A 26,966-nucleotide genomic window follows, 5' to 3' on the forward strand; every position below is an offset into this window, starting at 1 on the left:
AGGCTACGACCTCTGGTCCTAGACTCTCCCACTAGTAGAAACATCCTCTACAAATCCATTCTATCCAGGCCAGATATAATGGTTATCATTTTGGCGAATGCCTTTCTATATGAAGTATTAAAAAAATCCACTTCTTCTATTTTTTAATCCATTGTGCAAACTATGTGATGAATCTAATTCTTAATAGAAGATGCAACAAACAGGTGTTATTTATTTCTGTCTATGTTCACAGGTTATTGCAGAGGAAATAAATGGAAACAATGGCTATGTGGAATTAGCCTTTTGTGCTAAGAAACTGGATGACAAGGTATGTTTGGAGGATCATGTGCAGTTCTGGCCACACCATTACAGGAAGGATGTGGAGATTTTCAAGAGGGAGTGGAGGGTATTTATCGGGATACTGCCTCGTTTTAGCTACAAAGAGAGGCGGGATTGCAAATGTGGATTGCTATCTCTAGAACAAAAGAGGCTGAGGGGAGACCTGATAGAAGTTTATGGTATGAATATGAAATACTCATATTTGACAGACAGAATCATTCTTCCAAGACTAAAGGGCGTAGCTTTAAGCTGAGAGGGGGAAAAGTTTAAAGGCGATGTGCGGGGCGAGTTTTAAATAAAAATAAAGAATGGCATTTAACAGTCTTTTAGATAGACACATGGATATGTAGGAAATGGATGGATTAAGATCATGAGTAGGCAGAAGGAATTAGTTTTATTTGGTATCATAGAAACATAGAAAATAGGTGCAGGAATAGGCCATTCGGCCCTTCGAACCAGCACCACCAATCAATATGATCATGGCTGATCATCCAAAATCAGTACCCCGTTCCTGCTTTCTCCCCATATCCCTTGATCATCATCATCATCATCATCATCATATATATACAGCCGGAAACAGGCCTTTTCGGCCCACCAAGTCCGCGCCGCCCAGCGATCCCCGTCCATTAACACTATCCTACACCCACTAGGGACAATTTTTACATTTACCCAGCCAATTAACCTACATACCCTATACCTAACTCTCTCTTGAATACATCCAGTGAATTGGCCTCCACTGCCTTCTTTGGCAGAGAATTCCACAGATTCACAACTCTCTGGGTGAAAAGTTTTTCCTCATCTCAGTCCTAATCATGTTCAACAGAGACACTGTGGGCCAAAGTGCCTGTTCCTGTGCTGCACTATGTTAAACCCGTATATAGTAATCTGTGTGCAGTCTCTCAAATGCACTGCAAGCTGTACCAAAATTCCAAATTTCCAGAGCTCTTGTAATAAAGGCAAATATTATCATATCATATCATATCATATATATACAGCCGGAAACAGGCCTTTTCGGCCCTCCAAGTCCGTGCCGCCCAGCGATCCCCGTACATTAACACTATCCTACACCCACTAGGGACAATTTTTACATTTACCCAGCCAATTAACCTACATACCTGTACGTCTTTGGAGTGTGGGAGGAAACCGAAGATCTCGGAGAAAACCCACGCAGGTCACGGGGAGAACGTACAAACTCCTTACAGTGCAGCACCCGTAGTCAGGATCGAACCTGAGTCTCCGGCGCTGCATTCGCTGTAAAGCAGCAACTCTACCGCTGCGCTACGCCTTAATGACTTGTTTTCACTGCATGCTGATCTTTTGTGCTTCGTGTACTGGAACCCCAGATTCTTTCTTACTCTGTTGAAATAAATTCTGAAGTCTTACTCTGTTGAAATAAATTGCTTTCTCATTCCAAAGTGGATAATCTCATATTTTAACTACATTGTACTCCATCTGCCAGCTTCATGCTCATTCAATTAACCTATCTCTGTCCCTTTGCACAATTTGCTGAACCCATCTGTTTTTCAGCAAATTTGTCCCTTCATCCAGTAAAAGCAATGTAAAGCACTTTACAAAACAATCTTCTCAATGCTTTCGAGCTTACAGTTACAGTTTACATAAAATCTTGAATTTAATGCATTTATTATGAAGGGTTTGTTTTCTTTTTGTGTAGTTAATAAAGCGTTTTGATCTGAACATATTTACTCGTGGGATTTGAGAATTAAACTTTGATGTTGGGTTGTGTCGGAAGAGCCAAATGTGCATTTGTATTTTCCACCAACTTCTATCTGCACTTTACAAGCGGATGCGCATTTAATACTACATGACAGTCAGATCTAATTCTAAGCAGTCAATGATGGAGGACAAGCGAAAGGAATTCTAGTGCTGTACCAGATAGATGTAAACTTGACTAAAATGAATCGGGGTTTTTCCAAATAGCTTTTAGCAAAAATAATGAATAGTCTGGCTTATTAAAATGTAGATGAGTGATAAATGCATCAGTTTCCTCAAAATTACATCTTCCCATAATCTCTTCTGATATTTTTTGACTTTTCACAACTGGTCCATTATTTAAATAGTGTCCTTTTACCCTCATGAAGCACAGTGGGGGGAGGGGGTGAATTTGATTGTGGCTTCTCCATTTTATAACTATAATGCCAAAGGACAAAGCGTGATCACACTGTTTTTACAAGAATAATCGGACCTTCCATCAAATCTGCCAATGTTTTTGGAGATTCACCACTGTAGATGTTGAATGAAAAGGTTGGAATGAGGCAAGCAGAAAGAAAGGAGTTTTCAGGCAAAAAAAGTGCAAATCAGCAGGGTTTCCACAATGTAACATCACCTACATGATTTCTTGTTGAGATTGGGAACCAGGAATACTTTAGAGACTAGCAGGTTTAAATATCCCAAAGCATGAAGAAACAACGCTATCTTTGTTAATGTGAATTTCATTTGCTGTATCTCAGTCTTTTTCCCATAACCGGTCTAAATATATTTCCATTTACTTATGCCCGATCTGCTATTATTCAGTTTGATTCACTTGTCCCATCAATCATTTCAAAGTTGTCTTGAAACTAATGATGTGGTCGACGCAACTCAAAAGCAAATGATTTTTCATTTCTATCATTACAGGATCTTTTCAGCAAATCAGATCCTTTTTTGGAAATATACAGGATTAATGACGATGAGTCTGAGCAACTAGTCTACAGGACCGAGGTATGTAAAATGTGTGAGGAATAACCAAAAATATATATTTATACAGCACAATCTATAGCGCACAAATACAATTTTGCTTCTAAATATGATTAAATCAATACAATATAAAATAAAATATAAACTAAGAGCAGTTGTTCTTAAAGAGTTACTTGAATTGAGAGAATTTAGTTAAAGTATAAATTTAGTGAAAATGGCAGGGTAGTTTGAGAAAGTGTGTAAAGGCACTGTGGGTGCAAAAGAAATTTACTAAAATGATTCCACAGTTAACAATCTTCTGTTATGATGATAGAAGTTGCATGGGTAGTCGGAAGAATCTGGTATAAAGGAAGTTGTTCAAGATATTTAAAATCATGCATAATTAACTTTTCTCATGGGTGGCAGTCATTAAATACTCTTGTTTTGCATGCACACCGACAAACTTTAGGACATATTGAAAGAAAGTAATTTACAAAGAAACTGGAAGTGACATGAGGGTTTTTTTTAAAGCAGATGGTTAGCGACCGGAAAAAAACTGCCAAAGATAATAGTCAAAATGGAGCTGGATCTAACGTAAAAGATTTGGAGGAGGGAATATAGAGGGCAGAGATAAAACAGGTGGCTCTTATGTTGTGCCACACATTAAATGGGCTAAATAGCCTCTTTCTCAGCTGTAACATTCTGAAAATAAGGAACATGAAATTTCAAACCTCTGAATTAATAAACTTAGTGACAACTCCAAAGCCATTAATCCATCATAATCATAAGTGATGTAAACTATTCATTTAAGGATACAAATTTTATAAAACAGCAATATTTTGAAGCTCTTGAAATAAATTGGGCTATTGATTGTTCAATTCCTAATCTTAAATTCACCTTTTAGCCTTGCCTGACACTTTCACTTGCCACTTGCCATGAGAGTAAGGGTGTCAGTCTAACCAGGGTTGATTACAATACGATACGATCCAGCTTTATTCATCCCCGGAGGGAAATTGGTGAAATTGGTTTGCCAACAGTCAAATCGCACACCAAGGTACACAAAAAGGTTTGGTGTAGGAAGAACTGACTGAGGAGTGAAAGCTGAGCTGTGTGCAGTTCTCAAAGATCTACTTGGAGTGATTAATGAGAACGTAATGTGTCCAGAAATGGAAGGCAATAGAGTAATGGCATTAAAACTGAGGAAAAATATACTTTTGGAACTGCAAATTGTTTTTATCATTACAATTGTTCTATACAAAAATACTAAACGAAAGAGCTCTGATGTTATGTTCCCCATTTTGTAGTTGTAAAATATTGTAGTTATATAAATGCTTTGAAGTCCATGGTCTAGACTTTGATGTTAACAAGAAAGCAACATAATAATATAACAAAGAATTTTTAGTGCGCTTGTCACTCAAACCCTACAGAGAGCTGTGATGTGCATTCAGAATAATAATTTCAAAGCAGGGGGTTGAAAAGACTAATGAACATATTCTACTGCTAGTTTTAAAAGATTCTTCTTAAGATGTTGACTGACCTCATTAAAGCTGTCTATAGTAGAACAAAATAGATTTCTAAAAATGAGTGAAGTGTCAGAGAAAATTTATCAAACAAGAATTGGTGTCAAGTTAAACAAGATCATATTAAGGCAGCTTGGTCAAAGAAGTGGGTTTTACTGAGCAGATGGAAATAGAGACAGCAAATGTTTTTATGAGACCATGTTTTATGTTTGTCGAGGACCAGAGGACATAGGTTTAGTCGAGGACCAGAGGACATAGGGGTTTAAGGTGAAGGGGAAAAGATTTACTAGGAATCTGAGGGGTGACTTTTTCACACCAAGGGTGGTGGATGTGTGGAACAAACTGCCAGAGGAGGTGGTTGAGGATGGGACCATCACAACATTTAAGAAACAGTTAGGCATGGATATGACAGACTTGGTGGGACATGGACGTGCTGGGACGTGTTGGCTGGTGTGGGCAAGTTGGGCCAAAGGGCCTGTTTCAACATTGTATCACTATGGCTCTGTGTGGTGTGTGGGGGGGAGGGGGGGGGGGGGCAGGGAGTGGAGAATTGATCACGGTGGAAGATTAAGGGGAAGCTGCTACTGGTAGATTGATTGGCGTGAAAATAGATTCACTTTGTAATTTGTGGCAGCTTTGAATACATATTTATATCAATGTTGGAATATTTCTTAAAACTTAGAAAATAAAACAAAAAACACACTGCTGCTGGATAGACTTCGCATGTCAGGCAGAAGGTAGAGGAATGGCCGACGTTTTGGATCAAGACCCTGCTCCAGGACTGTGCAGTCTGGTTTTTGCTCCAGATTATAGACTGTGCATCATTTGATGGAACAGTGCTGTCTTCAGATTTAAAGGAAATGTCACAAAGCAGGTTCATTGTCATTATACCAATGTAAGATTGTAAGCAGATGAAAATATTACCTTAAGAAGAAAGGGCATTTTTTATTCAATGACTTTCTGTGATCTGAAGTGTACTGCATGAAGTGTGATGGTGGTACATTCAATACTGTGGATGAAAATGGAATTGGATTAATGCTACAGAATGTTGCAGAATGATAGTAGTATATTATATACAGGCCATTCTAGCAATCATATTCATGCCAGTTCTAAGAAGAAGCTATTTAACTACTTCTATTTCTTTCCCCATAATCTTTCAATTATTTCCAATTGAAGCATTAATCCAATCTTTTGGAATATCTCCTTAAATCCGAAGGAAGATTTTACACAAAGTATGTATAGGTGAAATATGTGAAGTGTTAAAAGTCTATTTAAAATAGCCAGGGCAAAAGGATATATAAGGATTTGATAAGTGTCATATCGTAAAATTATTAAGTATCACTTTATGATTAAAAATTGTAGCAAATAATATAACCATTTACTGATGAGCAAAATGATCATTTAGAGATTAAATTAAAAGAATTTCAACAACTCAATATGCTATCAATAGTTTACTTTGAGGTTGTGGAGCATACAAAGTATGAGTAGATTAATTCTATAGCCCACAGGCCATTTATTGACCAAGAGATTACTATTTTTTTGTGTTATTTTTAACTTGCTGGTTTATATGGTCATGTAAAGTAAAACTCAGGTACTTTCTATGCCTAGTTTATCGATATAACAATGAAATAATCAAAACCATATGCAGCAAATCTTTGCTTTGGGTTTTGTGGTAAGGTTGACAAGTATTCAATGTGACATTGAGAAGTTTTCTCTGCTTACCCAGGTTATCAAGAACAACTTGAATCCAGTGTGGGAGTCATTTAAAGTTTCTCTGAGTTCACTTTGTAGTTGTGATGAAAAGAGACAGTTAAAGGTAGGATTGGTGTGGAATACCGATTGTTACATGATTAATCAAAAAAACACGGCAGAACTGAAGCCAATATTCACAAAGTATATTTTTGTCTGTGCTAATGGATACCCATGCCCCTGAGATTCGGACAGAAGGCTGAAGATAATTTGTGTCATTTCCCTGAACCTCTTTCTCTTGTTGACACTCCACAATATTTGGCTTATTCCCTCAATATTAAACTAACTTCCCGATGAACCTTATTGCATGAAAGGCTTTTTAAAAATGACCATTGCAGCTGATAGCAGATTAAAATGCCACCTCATTTTATAAAAGTGAATGGTTAAGTCAAATTCCTCGTATGTTGCAAAACATACTTGGCTAATAAAGTATGATTGGGATTATGATTATGGTGGTTATATGTTTCATTGTCAACTGTTAGAAGTAGGCACAGATAATTCCGATGAGCATTATGCAGAAGTCTGTGCCAAGATTCTATTTTCATTTTATTTTTCTCTTCACTCGTGAGCTGCAGATTATTGTGAAAAAATTGGTTTGTGTACAATACTCTAATTTGCTAGACTTCCACTGGGTTTTCTACCTTGCTTCATCTGCACCACTACAATGAGGCAGCCACAGAGATCAGTGTTGAAATTTCAGTTGGTTTCATCAGAGTGCCAACACATATTGATGTATACTGGATTAATGTTGATTTTAAATCAATGGCCTACTAAAATAACCATTGAAATCAATTTGGTATTTAGAGTTCTTTTCTAAAAGAGTTTTGGAGGTACAGCGTGGAAACAGGTCCTGTGGCCCACCGAGTTCGCACTGACTAGCGATCCCCGCACATTAACACAAGCCTACACACTAGGGACAATTTACACTTATATCAAGTATACAAACCCAAGCTAATTAACCTACAAACCTGTACGTCTTTGGAGTGTGGGAGGAAATCGAAGATCTCGGGAGAAAACCCACACGATCACAGGGAGAACATATCAACTCTGTACAGACGGCACCTGTAGTCGGGATCGAACCCGGGTCTCCGGCGCTGTAAAGCAGCAACTCTACCGCTGCGCCACCATGCCGCCCAGGTGTTTCTTTCATGACAATTAATTTTTAGCATTTTAAACTCCTAATTTATAATGGAAAACCTATACCAAAAATTAGTTTAAACTAGCATTATTACCAATTGTCTGAATTTTCTTGGCACGTTTGAAGAAAAAGTTTGGGGTAAAATACTCCAATCTATTCCATCAGCAGCCGGAATTATCCATATAGCTTGGAATCTAAATGAGCATCTGAAAATAATTGAAAAATATATACTTCTGTGTATCAGTTTTCTTCTAACTATTAAAATTCTTCAGCCATTCATTAATCACCTTAAAATTTGTTCAGATGACTTTTGACCTTCATTTTAATTGTTGGTTCACAATGTTGAATGTTTGTAATACATTTTCTAGCAGGTCTAATCGTCAACATAGGATAGGCTGGAATTGACAGGGCACTGCTCCCTAGAGAGATGCTACTCAATTTAACTTCACCGTCACTCTTAAAATTCAAACATAAGGAAGTAAAAATTCCCTCACCTGATATTCAGTGTATTCCGTTTTGTTTTCCAGTGTTTGGTCTGGGATTATGATAGCCGTGGAAAACATGACTTCATTGGAGAGTTTTATTCGACATTTCAAGAACTGCGGAAGGCGATGGGAGAAAACAAGGTAAATGATGTTGAATGATGAACCGGAGAAGATATCACACTGATTAATTGATAAAGCTGCCAGAAGGCATTTAGTTGGATTTCCAGACAAATTTGTCTGGAAATTCCATTGTTGTCAAATTTGATAGAGTGGTGTTGCCTATATCACTTGGACACACTGCAGAGTAGTAGATTATGAAGTCAATCTTTATACAATGGTGGTTTGATGCTTGTGTAGCAAAATTAGGCCATATTAATCCAGCTATTGCCAAGTATTAAGCCCAAAGGGGAAAGAACCTTCCCCTTCCCTCCAGATCTTATTCTTCTTTGAGATCTTCAATTACTTGCTGGTTGTTGGTGTATGGAAGGAGAGTTGGTTATGGAGATTTGATAGAATATGATATTGTTCCAGTCCACAAAGTCTCTGAAGAGCACTGTGGGGCATATTACAATAGCATTATTGTAGACAGTGATATCGTAGACAGTGACGATGGTTATCAAAAACTACAGCAGGTTCTTGACCAGCTGGGCAAGTGGGCTGAGGAATGGCTAATGGCTTTTAATGCAAGAAAATGTGAGGTATTGCATTTTAGGAAGTTGTACCAAGGCAGGATCTTCACAGTGAATGGTAGGGCCCTGGGGACTGTTGTAAAGCTGAGGAAACGAGGAGTACAGGTATATAGTTCCCTGAAAGTGGCATCACAGGTAGATAGGGTGCTAAAGGAACTTTTTTTGTTGTATATTGGCCTTCATCATTCAGGGTCTTGAGTATAGACGTTGAGATATTATGTTGCAGTTGTAAAAGAGGCCACATTTGTAGTACCGTGTTCAGTTTTAGTTACGCTGCTAATAGGAAGGATGTCATTAAGAATGCAGAGAAGTTTAATGAGGATGTTGCCAGGGCTTGAGGGACGGTGATATATGGAGAGGTTGGGCATGCTGGGACTTTATTCCTTGGTGACGCAGGAGACTAAGAGATGATTTTATAGACATGTATAAGACCATGATAGGGTGAATGCACAGTCTTTTACTCAGGATAGAGGGGATAAAAAAACCCCCAGAGACATATGTTTAAGATGAGAGGGGCAAGATGTAATAGGATCTTAGGGGCAACTTTTGCTCTCAGAGGGTAGTGGGTATAAAGAACAAGCTGCTGGAGGGGAAGGTTGCGGTAGAACACCATTTAAAAGACACTTTGACAGGTACATGGGTAGGAAAGGTTTAGAGGGATATTGGCCAAAAATTAGCAAATTGGACTAGCCTGGGTGGCAGATCTTGGTTGGCATGGGCAAGTTGGGTCAAAGCAGCTGTTTCTGCGCTGTATGACACTGTGACTAATTTAGTCTAAATGTGTTGCTGCCAGGCACATAGACTTGGTGGTTATCCTTTATGCGCTGGTAGTGGCTTATCATTGTCTCATGTACCGAGACAGCGAACAACCTTGTTTGTGTAAGAAAATAACTGCAGATTCTGGTACAAATCAAAGGTATTTATTCACAAAATGCTGGAGTAACTCAGCAGGTCAGGCAGCATCTCACGATTTAGATTTAGATTTTTTATAGATTTAGAGATACAGCGCGGAAACAGGCCCTTCGGCCCACCGAGTCCGCGCCGCCCAGCGATCCCCGCACATTAACACTATCCTACACACACTAGGGACAATTTTTACATTTACCCAGTCAATTAACCTACATACCTGTACGTCTTTGGAGTGTGGGAGGAAACCGAAGATCTCGGAGAAAACCCACGCAGGTCACGGGGAAAACGTACAAACTGCGTACAGACGCGAGAGAAGGAATGGGTGACTCAGGAGAGAAGGAATGGGTGACGTTTCGGGTCGAGACCCTTCTTCAGATTTGTTTGTATACTATCCATTGAAATTATGCCATACAACTACTCTCATGCCCAAGCACAACAGGTAGTGCAAAAAGAAAAATAATTAGAGTGTAGAATATAGTGTTTCAGAGTTAGACGTAGAGAGTGCAGATTAAAACAAATGTAAATACTGCATTGAGGTAGGATTGGGAGTTTAGGACTACACCTTTATCTTAAGGTTCAGTAGTCTGTGAACAGCAGTGTAAAACATAATAGAGCGGAGCAGTTTAAGACCCAGTAAGGCACAACCCTGGGGAAAGGTGAAGGAGTGGGGTGGTGTGGCAAGGACTCCCACCAAGACTCTCCGTCCCCAAATGATTTTTTGAGTGCACTTTTCCTCCATGTGCCAGCTATGTAAACATGGGCAATGCATTAAGGAGACACTGCTGTTAAGAGATGCCTGCAGAGATCTGTTGTATGTTGCAGCCATATCAGAGGATGTTTGGTAGCACAGCAACAGGGCAGCTACTTTAGAGTTTAGAGATACAGCACGGAAACGGTCTCTTTGGCCCACCGAGCCAACGCCAACCATCAATCAACCCTTCACACCAGATCTGTTATCCCACTTTCTCATCCTCTTCCTGCACATTAGGGATGATTTTGCAGGATCTTTGGGATGTGGGAGGAATCTGGATCACCTTGAGGAAACCCACGGGTCGAGATCCTTCACAAAGCTGGAAAAGGGAGGAAATGTAGGCTCTATGTCCAAGGAAACCCAAATTCACCTTGGGCAAATGAGAAGAGAAAGAATGGGAGCAGGGATTTCAATAGATTATCTTCTTAATGGCATCAACTGTGCCCACACGATTGGAGGATCCAGGATCACAGGTCCTTCAGCCCACTGAGTCCATGCCAATCAGCGACCCCTACTCACTAACACCATCCTACACACACTAGGGACAATTTACATTTTATACCAAGCCAATTAACCTACAAACCTGCACGTCTTTGGAGTGTGGGAGGAAACTGAAGATCTCAGAGAAAACCCACGCAGGTCACGGGGAGAAGGTACAAACTCCGTGCCCGTAGTCAGGATCGAATCCGGGTCTCCGGAGCTGCAAGCACTGCTAGGCAACAGCTCTACCGCTGCGCCACCGTGCTGCCCACAATAATAGTTGAAGTGATAGTTGAAGCTTAAGCATTGGCCATGTCCAGTGCAAGAGAATCCAGTAGCCTCCCCTAGACGTTAATGGCATGGCTTTCATCAAATACCCCACGTTCACCATCCAGAAACTCACCACTAACCAGAACGTTAAATGGAACAACCACATAAATTCTGTGTCAACAAAAGCAGCAAAGTTGCGGCACGGTGGCGCAGCGGTAGAGTTGCTGCCTTACAGCAAATGCAGCGCCGGAGACTCAGGTTAGATCCTGACTACGGGCGCCGTCTGTACGGAGTTTGTACGTTCTCCCCGTGACCTGCGTGGGTTTTCTCCGGGGTTTTCCGGTTTCCTCCCACACTCCAAAGATGTACAGGTTTGTAGGTTAATTGACTGGGTAAATGTAAAAATTGTCCCTAGTGTGTGTAGGATTGTGTTAATGTGCGGGGATCGCTGGGCGGCGCGGACTCGGTGGGCCTGTTTCCGCGCTGTATCTCTAAATCTAAAAAAAAAAAATCTAAAATGTAAAGATGGTGGATATTTTGTGCCGAGTAACTTACCCCCTGGTATTTGCACCGCCTACAAGGAATTCCTTCCATCTTTCTGTATGAAAGCAGTTCCAGTGATAATCAAGAACTTCAGCCTCATCCAGGACAAAGCAGCTCACTTGATCAGATCCTGTTCACCACCCTGTTCACTCATGCCACCGCTGCACTGTGTGGGAGCACTGGCAATTCCACAGTCTCCTCAGGGCACACAGCATCTTAATTTGCCACCACATCAAATTCTTCCAGCACTACTTTCACCACAAGAACTGCAGCGATTCAAGAATGAATGAATGAATAAGTTTATTGGCCAAGTATGTGCACATAGAAGGAATGTGCCTTGGTGCTCCGCTCGCAAGTATCAACACAAGCATACAGTAAACAATTAAGAATAAAGCATAAACCATTAAAACATTAAGAACACAACATTATAGTTTAAACATGTGAGTGAAATAAACCAGAGCAAAAAGAGGCTACAGATTTTTGGTTGTTGAGCAGAGCTACTACACGCGGAAAAAAGCTGTTTTTATGTCTGGCTGTGGCTGCTTTGACAGTCTGGAGTCGCCTTCCAGAGGGAAGTGCTTCAAAGAGTTTGTGGCCAGGGTGAGAGGAATCAGAGATGATCTTGCCCGCTCGCTTCCTGGCCCTTGCAGCGATTCAGGAAGGCAGTATGAGAATTAAATGCCAATATTGTATTATTACAATTGTACAGGTCCTCATTTCCCTGTTGTTCCTATCACACCTTCCTTCTATTGCTTATCATCTCACTGTCCTCTGCAATTGAAATGACTCTAACCACTGCAATGTTTTCCGCTGGTTAATTGCTTATTGACCGCAGCACCTTGATGCTACACTCCGTCAAATCCTGCCTTGATGACAAGGGCAGTCACCGTGACCTTGTCAAAGGAAGGCAGCGCTTTGGTCAATGTTTGGACTGGGGCTATGATGAGGTCTGGAATAGAATGGTTCTTGATGAGCACAAACTGCTCATCATTGAGCAGGTCATTGCTGATTAAGTGCTGCTTGTTAGCTCTTTTGATGGCAGCTTGAATCATTTTGCTAATGACAGTGATTAGATTGATTGTGCAGTAAGTAGCCAAGTTAGATTTGTCCTGTTTTTGTGAACAGGACATACGTGGCCAAATTTCCACCTTTTGAATAGATACCAATTGTGCGGCACGGTGGCGCAGCGGTAGAGTTGCTGCCTCACAGCGCCTACAGCGCCAGAGACCCGAGTTCAATCCTGACCACGGGTGTTGTTTGTACGGAGTTTGTACGTTCGCCCAGTGACCTGCGTTGGTTTTCTCCGAGAACTTTGGTTTCCTCCCACATTCCAAAGACGTACAGGTTTGTAGGTTAATTGGCTTGGTCTAAATGTAAATAATTGTCCCTAGTGTTGGATAGTGTTAATGCATGAGGATCGCTGGTCGGTGTGGACTCGATGGGCCAAAGGGCCTGTTTCCATGCTGTATCTCTAAACTAACCCAATGTTGTAACTGTATTGTAACATCGTGAGTGGGGGTGCATCTAATTCTGGAGCACTGGAAGGTCCATGGATCTGTAGCCAACTGTTGTCCGGTGTGGTCGACACAAAATGTTGGAGTAACTCAGTGAGTCAGGCAGCATCTCGGGAGAGAAGGAATGGGTGACGTTTCGAGTCGAGACCCTTTTTCAGACTGTTGTCTGGTGTGCCTGTTCCCAATGATCTCATCGTTTTATCATATCACATGGCATGAATTGAATTAGCTGGATCTTAGAAGGCGAGGTGGGTTATGTATGGGGCACTACTGCCAGGACATGGTTGAGAATGCTACAGACTATTCTATAGCAGTCTTGTGCTGGGCCCTGCCATTGGTGACGGGGGAATCCTTCTTAGAGCCTCCTCCTGCCATTATAGCTGTTTTGTTGTCCACCATCATTCACTATGAGATACGGTGGGGCTGTAGAGCTTTGGTCGAATCCATTGTTTATCTCTGTCTATTCAATGTGTTGTTTACTGTTTAACATAGATGCAGCCAAGTTTCTCTCTGCTGTTCTCTGGTCATTTTTGGCATTGTCTGGTGGCACTCCCTACATCCTTTCTGCACCTCTTATTGAACCAGGGTTAACCCCCTGGCTCGATTGATTGAAAGATACAGCAGGGAAACAGGCCCTTTGACACACTGAGGCCATGCCAACCATTGATCATCCATTCACACTAGTTCTATAGGAAGGTCAGACTGGGAGTGGGAGGGGAAGTTGAAGTGCTCAGCCACTGGGAGATCAGGTTGGTTAAGGCGGACTGAGCGAAGGTGTTGAGCGAAACGATCGCCGAGCCTGCGTTTGGTCTCGCCGATGTAGAGAAGTCGACATCTGGATCAGCGGATACAATAGATGAGGTTGGAGGAGGTGCAGGTGAACCTCTGCCTCACCTGGAAAGACTGTTTGGGTCTTTGGATGGAGTCGAGGGGGGATGTAAAGGGACAGGTGTTGCATCTCCTGCGGTTGCAGGGGAAAGTGCCCGGGGAGGGGGTGGTTTGGGTAGGAAGGGACGAGTGGACCAGGGAGTTACGGAGGGAACAGTCTCTGCGGAAAGCAGAAAGGGGTGGAGTTGGGAAGATGTGGCCAGTGGTGGAGGAACAGCACCTCATATTTCGCTTGGGCAAGCCCAGCGGTATGAACATTGACTTCTCTAACTTTAGATAGTTCCTCTGTCCCTTTCTTCCCCTCCCCCTTCCCAGTTCTCCCACTGTCTTCCTGTCTCCACCTATATCCTCCCCCCCCCCCCCCCCGACATCAGCCTGAAGAAGGGTCTCGACCCGAAACGTCACCCATTCCTTCTCTCCAGAGATGCTGCTTAACCTGCTGAATTACTCCAGCATTTTGTGATAACCACAGTAGTTCTATGTTATCCCATCTTCTCCCTACATACTGGGCGATTTCCAGAGACGATTAGGCTACAAAGCACACGTCTTTGGGATGTGGAGGAAGCCAGGCACCCAGAGTCACAGGGAGAATACACACCCACAGAGACACAGGGAGAATACACACCCACAAACTCACAGGGAGAATATGCAAACTCCACTGTGGCAGCACCTGACAGCAGCACAGTGGTGCAGCAGTGGAGTTGCTGTCTTACAGCGGCAAAGACCCGGGTTTGATCCCGACTACGGGCACCGTCTGTATGGAGTTTGTACGTTCTCCCCGTGACCTGCATGGGTTTTCTCCGGGATCTCTGGTTTCCTCCCACACTCCAAAGACGTACAGGTTCGTAGGTTAATTGGCTCGGTAAAATTGTAAATTGTCCCCAGTGTGTGTAGGGTAGTGTTAATGTGTGGGGATCGCTGGTCAGCGCCGACTCGGTGGGCCGAGGGGCCTGTTTTCGCGCTGTATCCCCCAACCAAACTAAACTAAACTAAACTAAGGTATGAAGTGAAGTGTGAGGCAACAGTTCTAGCAGCTACTTATTGTGGTGAGGACTGGTAGTGTGAGTGATACGCTAGGCCATGAGATGTGAAATAAATAGTGCAAGGTCTGGGGAAGGATAGTGCAGCAGATCAATTCAATGTTAAAGTAAAAGAGAAAAGGGAAAACACTTGCCACATTGTGGTGAGGGCATGAACAAGATTTAACTTGGGGTGGCAAGTTTATCTTGTATTTAGGTTACTTGTGCAACAGCATCATACCATTCGAGTTACTTAAGCGGGGAGACTGACAGCAACAAGCTTTTCTCATAAAGCTAACGGTCGATCTGCACCACACTGATAGAGTTGGGGATTTTGGAGTTGGAACAGAGTTGTGCCCTCTCTTTTACGTCTGGTCCTACCTGTGTATTTGCCCCAATAGTTGGTTAGACATTAAATCTCGACGCATATTTGTGAAAACACAGCCTGCTACATATGTAAATGTTTGATCAATATAATTAGCAGATAAAGGCCAAAACATAAGAGTGACTGTGGTGGAATTCAACATTGAGTTAGAGCTTATCTGTTCAGAAACTTTGCTCCACGTAATTCATCTGTTGTTCTATGTTATGATCTAACTGTTAGTGATATTCCCCACTGTTGGTTTATTCAACTTGATGCATGCTTTGTGAATATTTAAATGCTTCCTTCCTCAAGTAACACGTAGCTGGTCTTCAAATGCGTGGCAACTAGTTCGTCTACATATATTTCTAGACCCAAAGGTACATCGTACGACATTTCAAAATACACTTAGAATTACAAATGATGTATTGTGAGTGTCAGAGTGGCTTATATAATGATTTCATAATGCAACTGGGGCCTTCTCTCTTTTCATCAGGTCCATTGGGACTGCGTTAATCCAAAATATAAAGCCAAAAAGAGACATTATAAAAATTCTGGAACAGTCATACTGAAAGATTGCAAGGTAAGATGAACAGGGATTATATGGTTGAATGACACCTTGTGATCACTTGTACCAATGTGCAATGAAATGCCTCTTTTGCATACAGTTCAGCGAAAGTATTACTATACTATAAAGCACAATCTTAGTAGAAGTGTATAGAAATGGTACACTGAGACAATATACAAGAGTTACCGCCTTTGAGATTACTGCAAACTCTTTATTTTGTATTCTTTATCCAGAAAAAAATCTCAATTGAAGTCTCCTGCTATGGATCACAACCACTGGCAAAGTAGCTCCATCCATTCTGGGCAAATTATTTATAGGACATGAGTTTGTTTGTTCATTCCAAAACAATTCATAGGAACTCACAAATTAGTCGTAGGAATATGCCGTTCAGCTCCTTGTGTCTGTTCTGCCGTTCAAAAGCATCACAGCCGAGCTTTGCCCCAGAGGACCTTTTCTCTTATCTCTAAGTTTAGTTTAGTTTAGAGATACGGTGCGGAAACAGGCCCTTCAGCCCACCGGGTCCGCACCGACCAGCGATCCCCGCACATTAACACTATCCTACACACATTAGGGACAAGTTACAATGTTACCAAAGCCAATTAACCTACAAACCTGTGCGTCTGTGGAGTGTGGGAGGAAACCGGAGATCCTGGAGAAAACTCATGCAGGTCACGGGGAGAACGTACAGGCTCCGTACAGACAGCACCCGTGGTCAGGATCGAATCTGGATCGCTGGCGCTGTCAGGCAGCAACTCTACCCGCTGAGTCGCCGTGCCACCCTATTCCCTTGATTCCCTTAATATCTATAAATCTATCAGTCCAGTTCTATATCTCTCTACATCACCGTCTATATCTCTCGTTCCCTTTCCCTTGACTTTCAGTCTGAAGAAGGGTCTCGACCCAAAATGTCACCTATTCCTTTTCTCCAGAGATGCTGTCTGACCCGCTGATTTACTCCAGCTTTTTGTGTCTATCTTTGGTTTAAACCAACATCTGCAGTTCCTTCCTACATGTCTCAGTTTCTTGTTTGTTCTGTAGATTAAAAAGAACAGATCCATTTGCAGCCAATTTCACACAACATTCTGATGGAAATTCGGAAGAATAGAAACCTAAAATTCTCTAAAATCTTTCCTTGTACAGTTTGTGCTGTGTGTGAAATCCCAACATGCTGATGCTGCCTAATTGAAAATAAACCACTGAATTAAAGAGTGATAGCTGAGAAAGGCTATGAATCACATTTATTCAATAGTCTAAGATTTCTACCATCAGTGTTATGCATTTTTTATAAGCAGGTTTCTAAAATTATGCAAGGAGCTTCTACCAAAGAGATCATCCCAACTAACGTATTTTGTTTCAGTCAGGCTCCACAGGCAACAGAAAATCAGGAGGAATCTGTATGAAAGACATTTTGATTTAAAGTGGTGCTTACTGTTAATTAAAGCAGCCTACCACAATTATATCACATTTCTGCTGCACAAAATGTGCATTCAAAAATATTGAGGTTAAAATTGTGAGAGATTTGGGAGGTCAAATGTACAGTTAATGGACAAGACCATTACAGGACGGATGTAGTGGTTTTGGAGAGATTAACTAGCATGCTGCCTGGGTATTAGTTGTAAAGAGAGGTTGAATTGAATTGTTTTCTCTTGAGCGTCGGATGTTGAGAGGAGACTTGATAGAAGTATATAAAATTCTGAGAGGCATAGATAGGGTAGATAGAACCATGAATAGAGGGCCCAGTGTTAAGGTCAGAGAGAGAGAGTTTAAAGGAGATGTGTTTTATACGCAGAGTTTGGTGGGTGCCTGGAACGCGCTGCCAGGAGTAGTTTTGGAAGCAGATGCGAGAACGAGGTTTAAGCGGCTTTTAGAGAGGCACCTGGATATGCAGAGATGGAGGGGTATGGATCTAATGGCTTCTCTTGCATATAGACTCAGTGAGCTGTTCTGTACCGGCTGGGGTGATTGTGCTTTATGCACTGGGATAGTCTTGCAGAGCTATATGCAGGAAATCTATTTCACTGTACCTGGTACATGTGACACTAAAGAACCCATTAAACCACGTGCAGGCAGAAGAGATTAGTTTAACTTGGCATGATGTTCGGCATGGACATTGTGGGCCGAAGGGCCTGTTCCTAAGCTGTACTGCTTTGTGTTCTACGTGTAACAGTCAGACTGAATCTTCTAATGAGGGAAGACATTCAGAGAATCCGAACTGTGGAGGAACACTTGATCTAAACCTTCATAAGCCTTTAAGTAAATTGTTACTCATTTCTGTCAAGGAATACGTTTGCTCACAATCATTAGCGATGAAACAGTATCATTAAAATAAAATCAATCAGAACAAGACACCTAACGTATTTGGACCCTGTCATGCAAAATTAACCAGGTGCCATTATTAATTATCAATCACTTGAACAGGTTGAGAAGTTGTTTACAGTGGCCAGGCAAGGTTATTACTCATTATATTAAGTGTGTTAAAATGATTTATTTTTCTTGGACTAACAAATTACTCTTTTTTGTTTTATAGTTGCACAGGGTATATTCATTTTTAGATTACATAATGGGAGGATGTCAGATTCACTTTACGGTAGGTCATTATGTTTTTAAAACCACTTCTGAGAGTTCACATTTATCTGCCCTTGAAGATGAATGCTTGATTTTACTTAAATTGTTGACCAGTGGTTATCATTTATGAGTTTGCCATAAGTTTAAAGGTGTAATGTTATTGACATTCTCTAAATCCAAGTTAAGGGTGAATGGTTACAAAATCGTGAAATGGTTGTACTTCATTTTTGTTGAAGTTAGGGCTATGTGATGAAGAAAGGTATCATTTATCTGGAACATCCACGAGGATGAAGCAGTATGCACTAAATAGGTAAGGTGAGGAGGAACTCATAACTGCACAAAGGCCTTTGTTGCCATGGGTTTCATCAATAGTGAAATATGACTGTTATAAACCTTGGCATTTCATTCCCACCTCTGAAATATCACTTTCTTCAATCAGTGCAGTGAGTGCAGAGCGACTAATGCGGTTGGGTTGGGTGGGGAGTTCTCAGAATTTGATCTAGTGAAACTAAAGAAACAACAGTAAGTTTCTGGAAACATGATACAAGCTGATCATTGAGGAGGTGTCCTTTCCACGCATCTGTTTCCCTTCTCTTTATTTTGTAGTAGCATTAATGAATTTGGAAGATATTGTTGAAAAAACCTTGGCATGTTCCTGCTGTCCATTTTGTAGATGGTAAACACAGTTCATGGTGGAGGCAATGAATGTTTCAGACGGTGGAAGAAGTGCTTTGGCTTTTAGTTTAGTTTAGTTTAGAGATACAGCGTGGAAACAGGCCCTTCGGCCTACCGAGTCCGCACCGACCCCCATGTACTAACACAACTCTACACACGCTGGGGACAATTGTACATTTTATTCCAAGCTAATTAACCTACAAACCTGTACATCTGGAGTGTGGGAGGAAACTGAAGATCTTGGAGAAAGCCCACGCAGGTCACTGGGAGAATGTAGAAACTCCATACAGACAAGCACCCATAGTTAGGATCGAACCCGGGTCTCTGGCGCTGTAAGGCAGTAACCCTACCACCTCCAGTTTAAATTCCATTTGGAATATTTTGGAGGACCAAGAACCAAGAAACCAAGAAATGCCACCGTGCAACCTTGAATGACATTTGATATCTTAAGTATTGTTGACGTTCCACTCTTGCAAGACTAGTGGAGAGTGTTCCATCACATTGTACCTTCTATGTGGCAGAAAAGCTTTGTATTGTCAGGAGGTGGAACACTCACCACCAAATATTGATCTGGCTGTGACATCTGTTAACACGTTGATTTGTCTAGGATTGATTCAGTTGATCTGGGTGAGAAGATTGGTATCCCGTTTCATCAGTTTTATATGTATCCCTCCTGAAGCTCAGTGCTCAGTCACAAAGGATGGCCCCTTCACTGGCCTAGGGCATTTGACACAGCTTCCCCCTGTTAGATTAACCCTCCAAGACCATTTGTAGGATTCCATCAGGAAATCAAGTACCAAATCCTAAGGCACTGCATGTGGCAATCCGTTATTGTTTATGAAAAAAGATATCAGCCTCTCATCTGCTTTTGCCGTCACAGAATTTAGATGGCGGTCAAGTTAATGTTGTAGTCATTGGTGATACACAGAGATGGTGATGTTGGGAATTCACTGATGGAAGTAACTTGGACTTTCTTTTGCTAGAGCTATGCAATCCCTGACCAATAGGTCTGAATTTATAATGGTGTGAAAATGCACGTTATTTGGTGCATTATATCTTATATCTATGTCCAGGGATCCAGATTATTCGGCTACAATCATAACTACGTTCTATTGTGATCGGCATGTCCCCAGTAGTCTTGATTCCCATTGACATCAATGTTTATTGTACTAGAAACATAGAAAATAAGTGCAGGAGGAGGCCATTTGGCCCTTCAAGCCAGCACCGCCATTCATTGTGATCAAGGCTGATCATTCACAATCAGTAACCTGTGCCTGCCTTCTCCCCATATCCCTTGAATTCCGCAAGCCCCTAGAGCTCTATCTAACTCTCTTTTAAACTCATCCAGTGAATTGGCCTCTACTGCCTTCTGTGGCAGAGAATTCCACAAATTCACAACTCTCTGGGTGAAAAAGTTTGTTCTCATCTCAGTTTTAAATGGCCTCCCCTTTATTCTTAGACTGTGGCCCCTGGTTCTGGACTCCCCCAACATTAGGAACATTTTTCCTGCATCTACCTGTTTAATGCCACAGGCAAAAATGCTGCCTTAATCTCAAGGACCATTGCTCTCACTTCACCTGTGGAATTGATCTTAGTGTACTCTCCTAGGATGTGTCTGTTGCTGCCTGTCCCTAATGGCCCCCTTGAGATGGTGATCAGAAGCTGCCTTTCTGAACAACTGCAGTATTTGTGATAAAGCTATTCCTACATGTTATTCAGTAAGGGGTTTCAGACATTTTCCTTGGGACACTGAAGGAATAACCATAAATTGCCATGCCAGAAGAGTGTGTGAATCAAAGGGGGACTTGGAAGTGCTTTTGGTCAATGCACCAGCTGTCTTTGCCTTTCCAAATGGTGTGGATTATGTGTTGGAAGGTTCATGATTGAATCAACACTAATTATAGACAATAGGTGCAGGAGGAGGCCATTCGGCCCTTCGAGCCAGCACCGCCATTCAATGTGATCATGGCTGATCATTCTCAATCAGTACCCCATTTCTGCCTTCTCCCCATACCCCTGACTCCGCCATCCTTAAGAGCTCTATCCAGCTCTCTCTTGAATCCATTCAGAGAATTGGCCTCCACTGCCTTCTGAGGCAGAGAATTCCACAGATTCACAACTCTCTGACTGAAAAAGTTTTTCCTCATCTCAGTTCTAAATGGCCTACCCCTTATTCTTAAACTGTGGCCCCTTGTTCTGGACTCCCCCAGAATGACCTTGAAGTTTGGAGAGTAGATCCAGGATGACCATTCGAGATGTGAGCAAGTTATTGGTGAGACATTGCTACGTGCGAACACTTTCAGTAACAGCTATGATTTTGCTGAGGGGGGCAATAATTGGTCAAATTGGACGAGCCTTGTTTGTAGTTAGGAACTATCTTGGAAAATCTCTTCACAATGCTTTAATCCTTTCAATAGGAGTAGCATAAACTTGCTTTAAACCGCAGTATATTTAACAGTTGCCATCCATGCTACAAAAACCGAACCTGTTGTGTTATGTGGTCAATCAAATGACCAATAATTATCCAGTCCAATATTTTGGATTTACACAACTCAATTCTGGCTGGGGTTGCTGAAGGAGTCTCGAGAGTCAGGAGTGTTTTATTGTCGTCCGTCGCAGATAGAACAATGAAATTCTTACTTGCAGTGGCACAACAGAATATGTAAACATACAGTACACGGTAAACAATGATGACTGCTACAACGTTGTACTGATGGGAAGCCTTTTTTTCTGTGCCTCTTGCTGTCAGATTTTTTGCTTGGGATACACCAGCAGTGAAATTCAACACCTTGTAATAATGCTGTCAGTTTGGTACTTGGTCGATGGAATGACCTTTAGATTGGGACTTGGATCAACATGTTTCACTGGCATCCCAAACCTGGTAGAAGTGAAGCAGCTGGACGAACACGTGCCAATAGATTTGCAAGAATCCAAATGGCAGCTTTGAATGGGAACACACAATTTGCTCTTCTTTTTAGTCCCTTCCAATTTTAATTTTACTCTTTTAATTGCGTTTGTTAATCTAACAATCTTGCATGGATCCGCAGAAGAAGATGGATGTGATCCCTGAAGGACAAAGTGTTGATGATTAATTTGAAAAAATAATTTTCTGGCTATAATTACCCTGACTGTATCTCTTTCTGCTGAAATTTTCATCGAAATTCTAATTCATCTGGAATAGGTGGTATTACTGAAAATATGTTGGATAGGCTCGATAAGACCATAAGATATAGGAGCAGAATTAGGCCATTCAGCCCATTGAGTCTACTCTGCCATTCAATCACGTCTGATTTATTTTTCCCTCTCAACCCCATCCTCCTGCCTTCTCCCCGTAACTTTAGATGCCCTTCCTAATCAAGAACCTATCAATCTCCGCTTAAAAAATACCCAATCACTTGACTTCCACAGCCATCTGTGGCAACGGATTCCACAGATTCACCACCCTCTGACTAAAGAAATTCCTCCTAACTCCATTCTAAAGGTATGTCCTTTTATTGTGAGATTGTGCCCTCTGGTTCTAGACTGGAAACAACTCTATTACTGGAAACATCTTCTCCACATCCACTCTATCCAGGCCTTTCATTGTCCGGTAGGTTTCAATGAGATCCCACTCATTCTTCCCAACTCCAGCGAGTACAGGCCCAGAGTCTTCAAACACTCCTCATATATTAATCCAATCATCTCCAGGATCATTCTTGTAAATCTTCTCTGGACTCTCTCCAAAACCAGCACATCCCTCCTCAGGTATGGGGCCCGCAATTTTCCAAATATGGCCTCACCAGCGCTTTATAAAGCCTTCAACATTAAATCCTTATTTTTATATTCTACTCCCCTCATTGCCGTCAACTCAAATTGCAAATTAACCTTTTGGGAATTGTGCACCAGCACTCTCAAGTCCAATAGTCAATTTATTTGTCACGTACACATAAATGTGCAGTGAAATGAAAAATTATCCACAGTCCAACAATAAGACCAATAAAAATAAGCAATAAAAATATGCAATAACACATACAATCATAAACCACCACCAAACAAAAGAAACATCCATCACAGTGAGTCTCCTCCAGTCACCTGCTCACTGTGATGGAAGGCCAGAATGTCTTTTCTCTTCCCCTGCCGTCTTCTCCCGCGGTCAGGCTGTTGAAGTTGCTGCGTCGGGGCGGTCGGGGCTCCCGCCATTGAAGTGCCGTGCTGGGCGGAGAAAGGTCCGCGGCGGGCCGACCAAAGCCCCGCGATTCGGGGCGGGTGAAGACGCTACCGCTGCCGCTGCCGCTGCCGGAGCTCCCGATGTCGGCTCCCACCCAGGGCAGGGCCTGCGAGCTTCCGACGTCCAGGCGGCCCGCGCCGAAGCCTCCAGAGACGAGTTGCAGCCGCTCTCGCAGCATCCGAAGGCAGCCAGCGCCGCAGGTGGTGAGTCCGGGCCGCGGGCTCTGCGAACCAGAGCCCCAGGTGGTCCCAGCTGGAGGCCCCCAGCTCCAGGTGCATGGCCGATGGTAGGCCGCAGCGGGAACGGAGACACGACACAGAAACAAAGGTCGTATCTCCGTTCAGAAGAGACAATTTTACAGTTTTACAGTTCCTCCCCATCCCCCCCCCAACACACAATCACAAACACTACATCATATCTAAACTACAATTAAGACCAAAAACAACAAAAAACACAAAAGACCAACGGACTGCAGGCAAGCCGCAGCTGCGAGGGCAAGTCCCTTTGCACCTCTGATTTCTGAATCCTTTCCCCATTGAGAAAGTAGTCTACATCTTTATTCCTTCTACCAAACTGCATGACCATACACTTTGCTACACTCTATTCCATTTTCTGCTTCTTTGCCCACTCTCCCAACCTGCCCAAGTCCTTCTGCAGACTCCGTGTTTCCTCAACAGTACCTGCCCCTCCATCTATATTTGTATCATCTGCAAACTTGACCTCAGAGCCATCAACTCCATCATGCAGATCATCAACATCAAATACGAAGAGTAGCGGACTCAACTCCGACCCCTGCGGAACACCACTGGTCATCGGCAGCCAACCAGGAAAGGCCTCTTTATTCCCACCCTTTGCCTTCCTCCAGTCAACCATTCTTCTACCCATGCCATGCCAAAAGTGGGGTGGAGTTGGCTGCGCCTAACGGCTGCGGCTCTCTGGCAGTCTGTTTGTCTTTTTTTCTTTTTTTTTGTTTGTGTCGGTGCTGGGATGGTTTTTGTTTCTGTTTTTGGCTGTGTATGTGTGGTGGGGGGGGTGGGGGTGGGTGTGTTGGGGGGGGGGTGGGGCGGGGGAAACCGTTCTTTTATTAGGTCTCTTCCCCGGGGCGCAGCTCGCCCGCGGGGCCTTCCATCGCCCAGCGCGGCTCGGCCGCTGGACTTAACATCGCCGGCGCGGCTCGGCCGTGGGACGTTTCAGTGCCCGGTGCGGGACTTAACATCGCCGGCGCGGCTCGGCTGCGGGACTTAACATCGCCGGCGCGGCTCGGCTGCGGGACGTTTCAGTGCCCGGCGCGGCTCGACTGCGGGACTTAACATCGCTGGCGCGGCTCGGCCGCGGGACGTTTCAGTGCCCAGTGCGGCTCGGCCGCGGGACGTTTCGGTGCCCGGTGTGGCTTGGCCGCTGGACTTAACATCGCCGGCGCGGCTCGGCTGCGGGACGTTTCAGTGCCCGGTGCGGCTCGGCCGCGGGACGTTTCGGTGCCCGGTGCGGCTCGGCCGCTGGACTTAACATCGCCCGGTGCGGCCGCGGGACGTTTCAGTGCCCGGGGTGGCTCGGCCGGGGGGCCTTCCATCTCCTTGCGGGGGCTGTGCGTGTCAGTTGCCTCGGTAGGGGTCGAGCTGTCTGTCCGTGGGTGCGGGGGGAGGAGAGGGGAAGTTTTGTTGCCTCCATCACAGTGAGGGGTTGTTTGGAGTCACTGTGATGGATGTTTGTGTTGGGGTCGGGTGTCCTGTGTTCTTTTCTTTTTTTGCTGTGACTGCTGAAATTTCGTTCGGTGTTGTGCCGAGTGACAATAAAGTTTTGTTATGTTATATGTTATGTTATGGGCTCCTATCGTGTTTAGTGGCACCTTATCAAAGGCCTTCTGAAAGTCCAAGTAAACAGCATCTACTGACTCTCCTTTGTCTAACCTGCTTGTCACCTCCTCAAAAACTCCCACAGATTTGTCAGACAAGATCTCCCCTTAACAAGACCACACTGACTTCAGCCTATTTGACCATGTGCTTCCAAACACCCCAAAACCTCATCCTTAAAAATGGACTTTGTCAACCGCAGAAGTCAGACTAACTGGCCTATCATTTCCTTTCTTTTGACTTGCTCCCTGCTTGAAGAGTGGAGTTACATGTGCGGTTTTCCAGTCCTCTGGAACTATTCCAGTCCTCTGGAACTATTCCAGTCCTCTGGAACTATTCCAGTCCTCTGGAACTATTCCAGTCCTCTGGAACTATTCCTGACTCTAGAGAGTTAGAAAATATAGAAAATAGGTGCAGGAGGAGGCCATTCGGCCCTTCGAGCCAGCACCACTCGAAAGATCTTCAAAGATCACTACTCATGACTCCACAATTTCAACAGCTACATCTTCTAGAACCCTGGGGTGTCGTGCATCTGCTCCAGGTGACTTATTCACCTTCACCCCATTCGACTACACAAGCACCTTCTCCTCGGTAATAGTGACTACACTCACTTCTGCCCCCTGACTCGCTTGAATCTCTGGCATAATTGCTGGTGTCTTCCACTGTGAAGACTGATGTAAAATACATATTCAGCGCATCCGCCATCTTTTTGATCCCCATTACTACCTCTCCAGTGTCATTTTCCAGCAGTCTAATGTGCACTGTTGCCTCTCTTTTGTTCTTTATATATCCGAAAAAACCCACTTGCTATCTTTTTTTATAGTCGTGGCTAGCCCACCTTTATATTTCACATTATCTCCTCTTATTGCTTCTTTTGTTTCCTTCAATTTTGTGTTTAAAAGCTTCCCAATTGCCTTGCTTCCCCCTAATCTTTGCCATGTTATATGCCTTCTCTTTTGCTTTTATGCTACATTTGACTTTCCTTGTCAGTCACATTGGCCTAAATCTCCCCTTGGTATGTTTCTTCTTCTTTGGGATGAAAAGATACTGCGTCTTCCAAATTATGCCCCAAAATTCCTGCCATTGCTACACTATCGTCATTCCTGCTGAGATATCTTTCCAATCAACTTTAGCCACCTCCTCCCTCATACCTCTGCAGTTACCTTTAATTAACAGTAATACTGATGCCTCCGATTTCAGCTTCTCCCTCTCAAACTGCAGATTGAATTCTATCCTATTATGATCACTGCCTCGTCGGTTCATTGCACAACACCAAATCCAGAATTGCCTTTTCCCTAGTGGGCTCCACTACAAGCTGCTCTAAGAAGCCATCTTGTATGCATTCTACAAATTCCTTCTCCTGGGATCCAGTACCAACCTGATTTTCCAAGTGGACTTGCATATTAAAATTCCCCATGACCAATAGACAATAGACAATAGACAATAGGTGCAGGAGTAGGCCATTCAGCCCTTCGAGCCAGCACCGCCATTCAATGCGATCATGCCTTTTCTATCTCATGCTGTAACTTGTACCCACCAAGTTACAGCTGCTATTTGAAGGCTTGTATATAATACTCATCAGGGTCTTTTTACCCTTGCAATTTCTTAACTCTACCCTCAAGGATTCCACATCTTCTGTTCCTGCGTCGTTTCTTGTCCTGGATTGGATTTCGTTCCTTACCAACAGAGCCACCCCACCTCCTCTGCCCATCTGCTTGTCTGTTTTATAGGATGTGTATCCATGGATATTCAGCTCCCCGCTCTTACTCTCTCTCAGACATGCCTCCCTGATGC

General features: G+C 43.1%; 1 protein-coding gene across 2 annotated transcripts in view; it reads left to right on the forward strand.

Moving 5' to 3' along the window:
• cpne7 (copine VII) overlaps positions 1-26,966 on the forward strand; it is a 184,564-nt gene that overhangs the window by 97,117 nt on the left and 60,481 nt on the right. The window contains exons 5-10 of one of the 2 annotated variants that reach the window (XM_078400853.1): positions 233-307; positions 2,953-3,036; positions 6,238-6,327; positions 7,926-8,024; positions 15,804-15,890; positions 18,403-18,462. In XM_078400853.1, the coding sequence (XP_078256979.1) occupies positions 233-307; positions 2,953-3,036; positions 6,238-6,327; positions 7,926-8,024; positions 15,804-15,890; positions 18,403-18,462 (495 nt within the window). The remainder of the gene's footprint in view (positions 1-232; positions 308-2,952; positions 3,037-6,237; positions 6,328-7,925; positions 8,025-15,803; positions 15,891-18,402; positions 18,463-26,966) is intronic. The other variant, XM_078400855.1, reaches the window with a different exon arrangement.

Source organism: Rhinoraja longicauda, chromosome 6 (genome assembly GCF_053455715.1).
Source record: "Rhinoraja longicauda isolate Sanriku21f chromosome 6, sRhiLon1.1, whole genome shotgun sequence".
Lineage (NCBI taxonomy): Eukaryota > Metazoa > Chordata > Chondrichthyes > Rajiformes > Arhynchobatidae > Rhinoraja > Rhinoraja longicauda.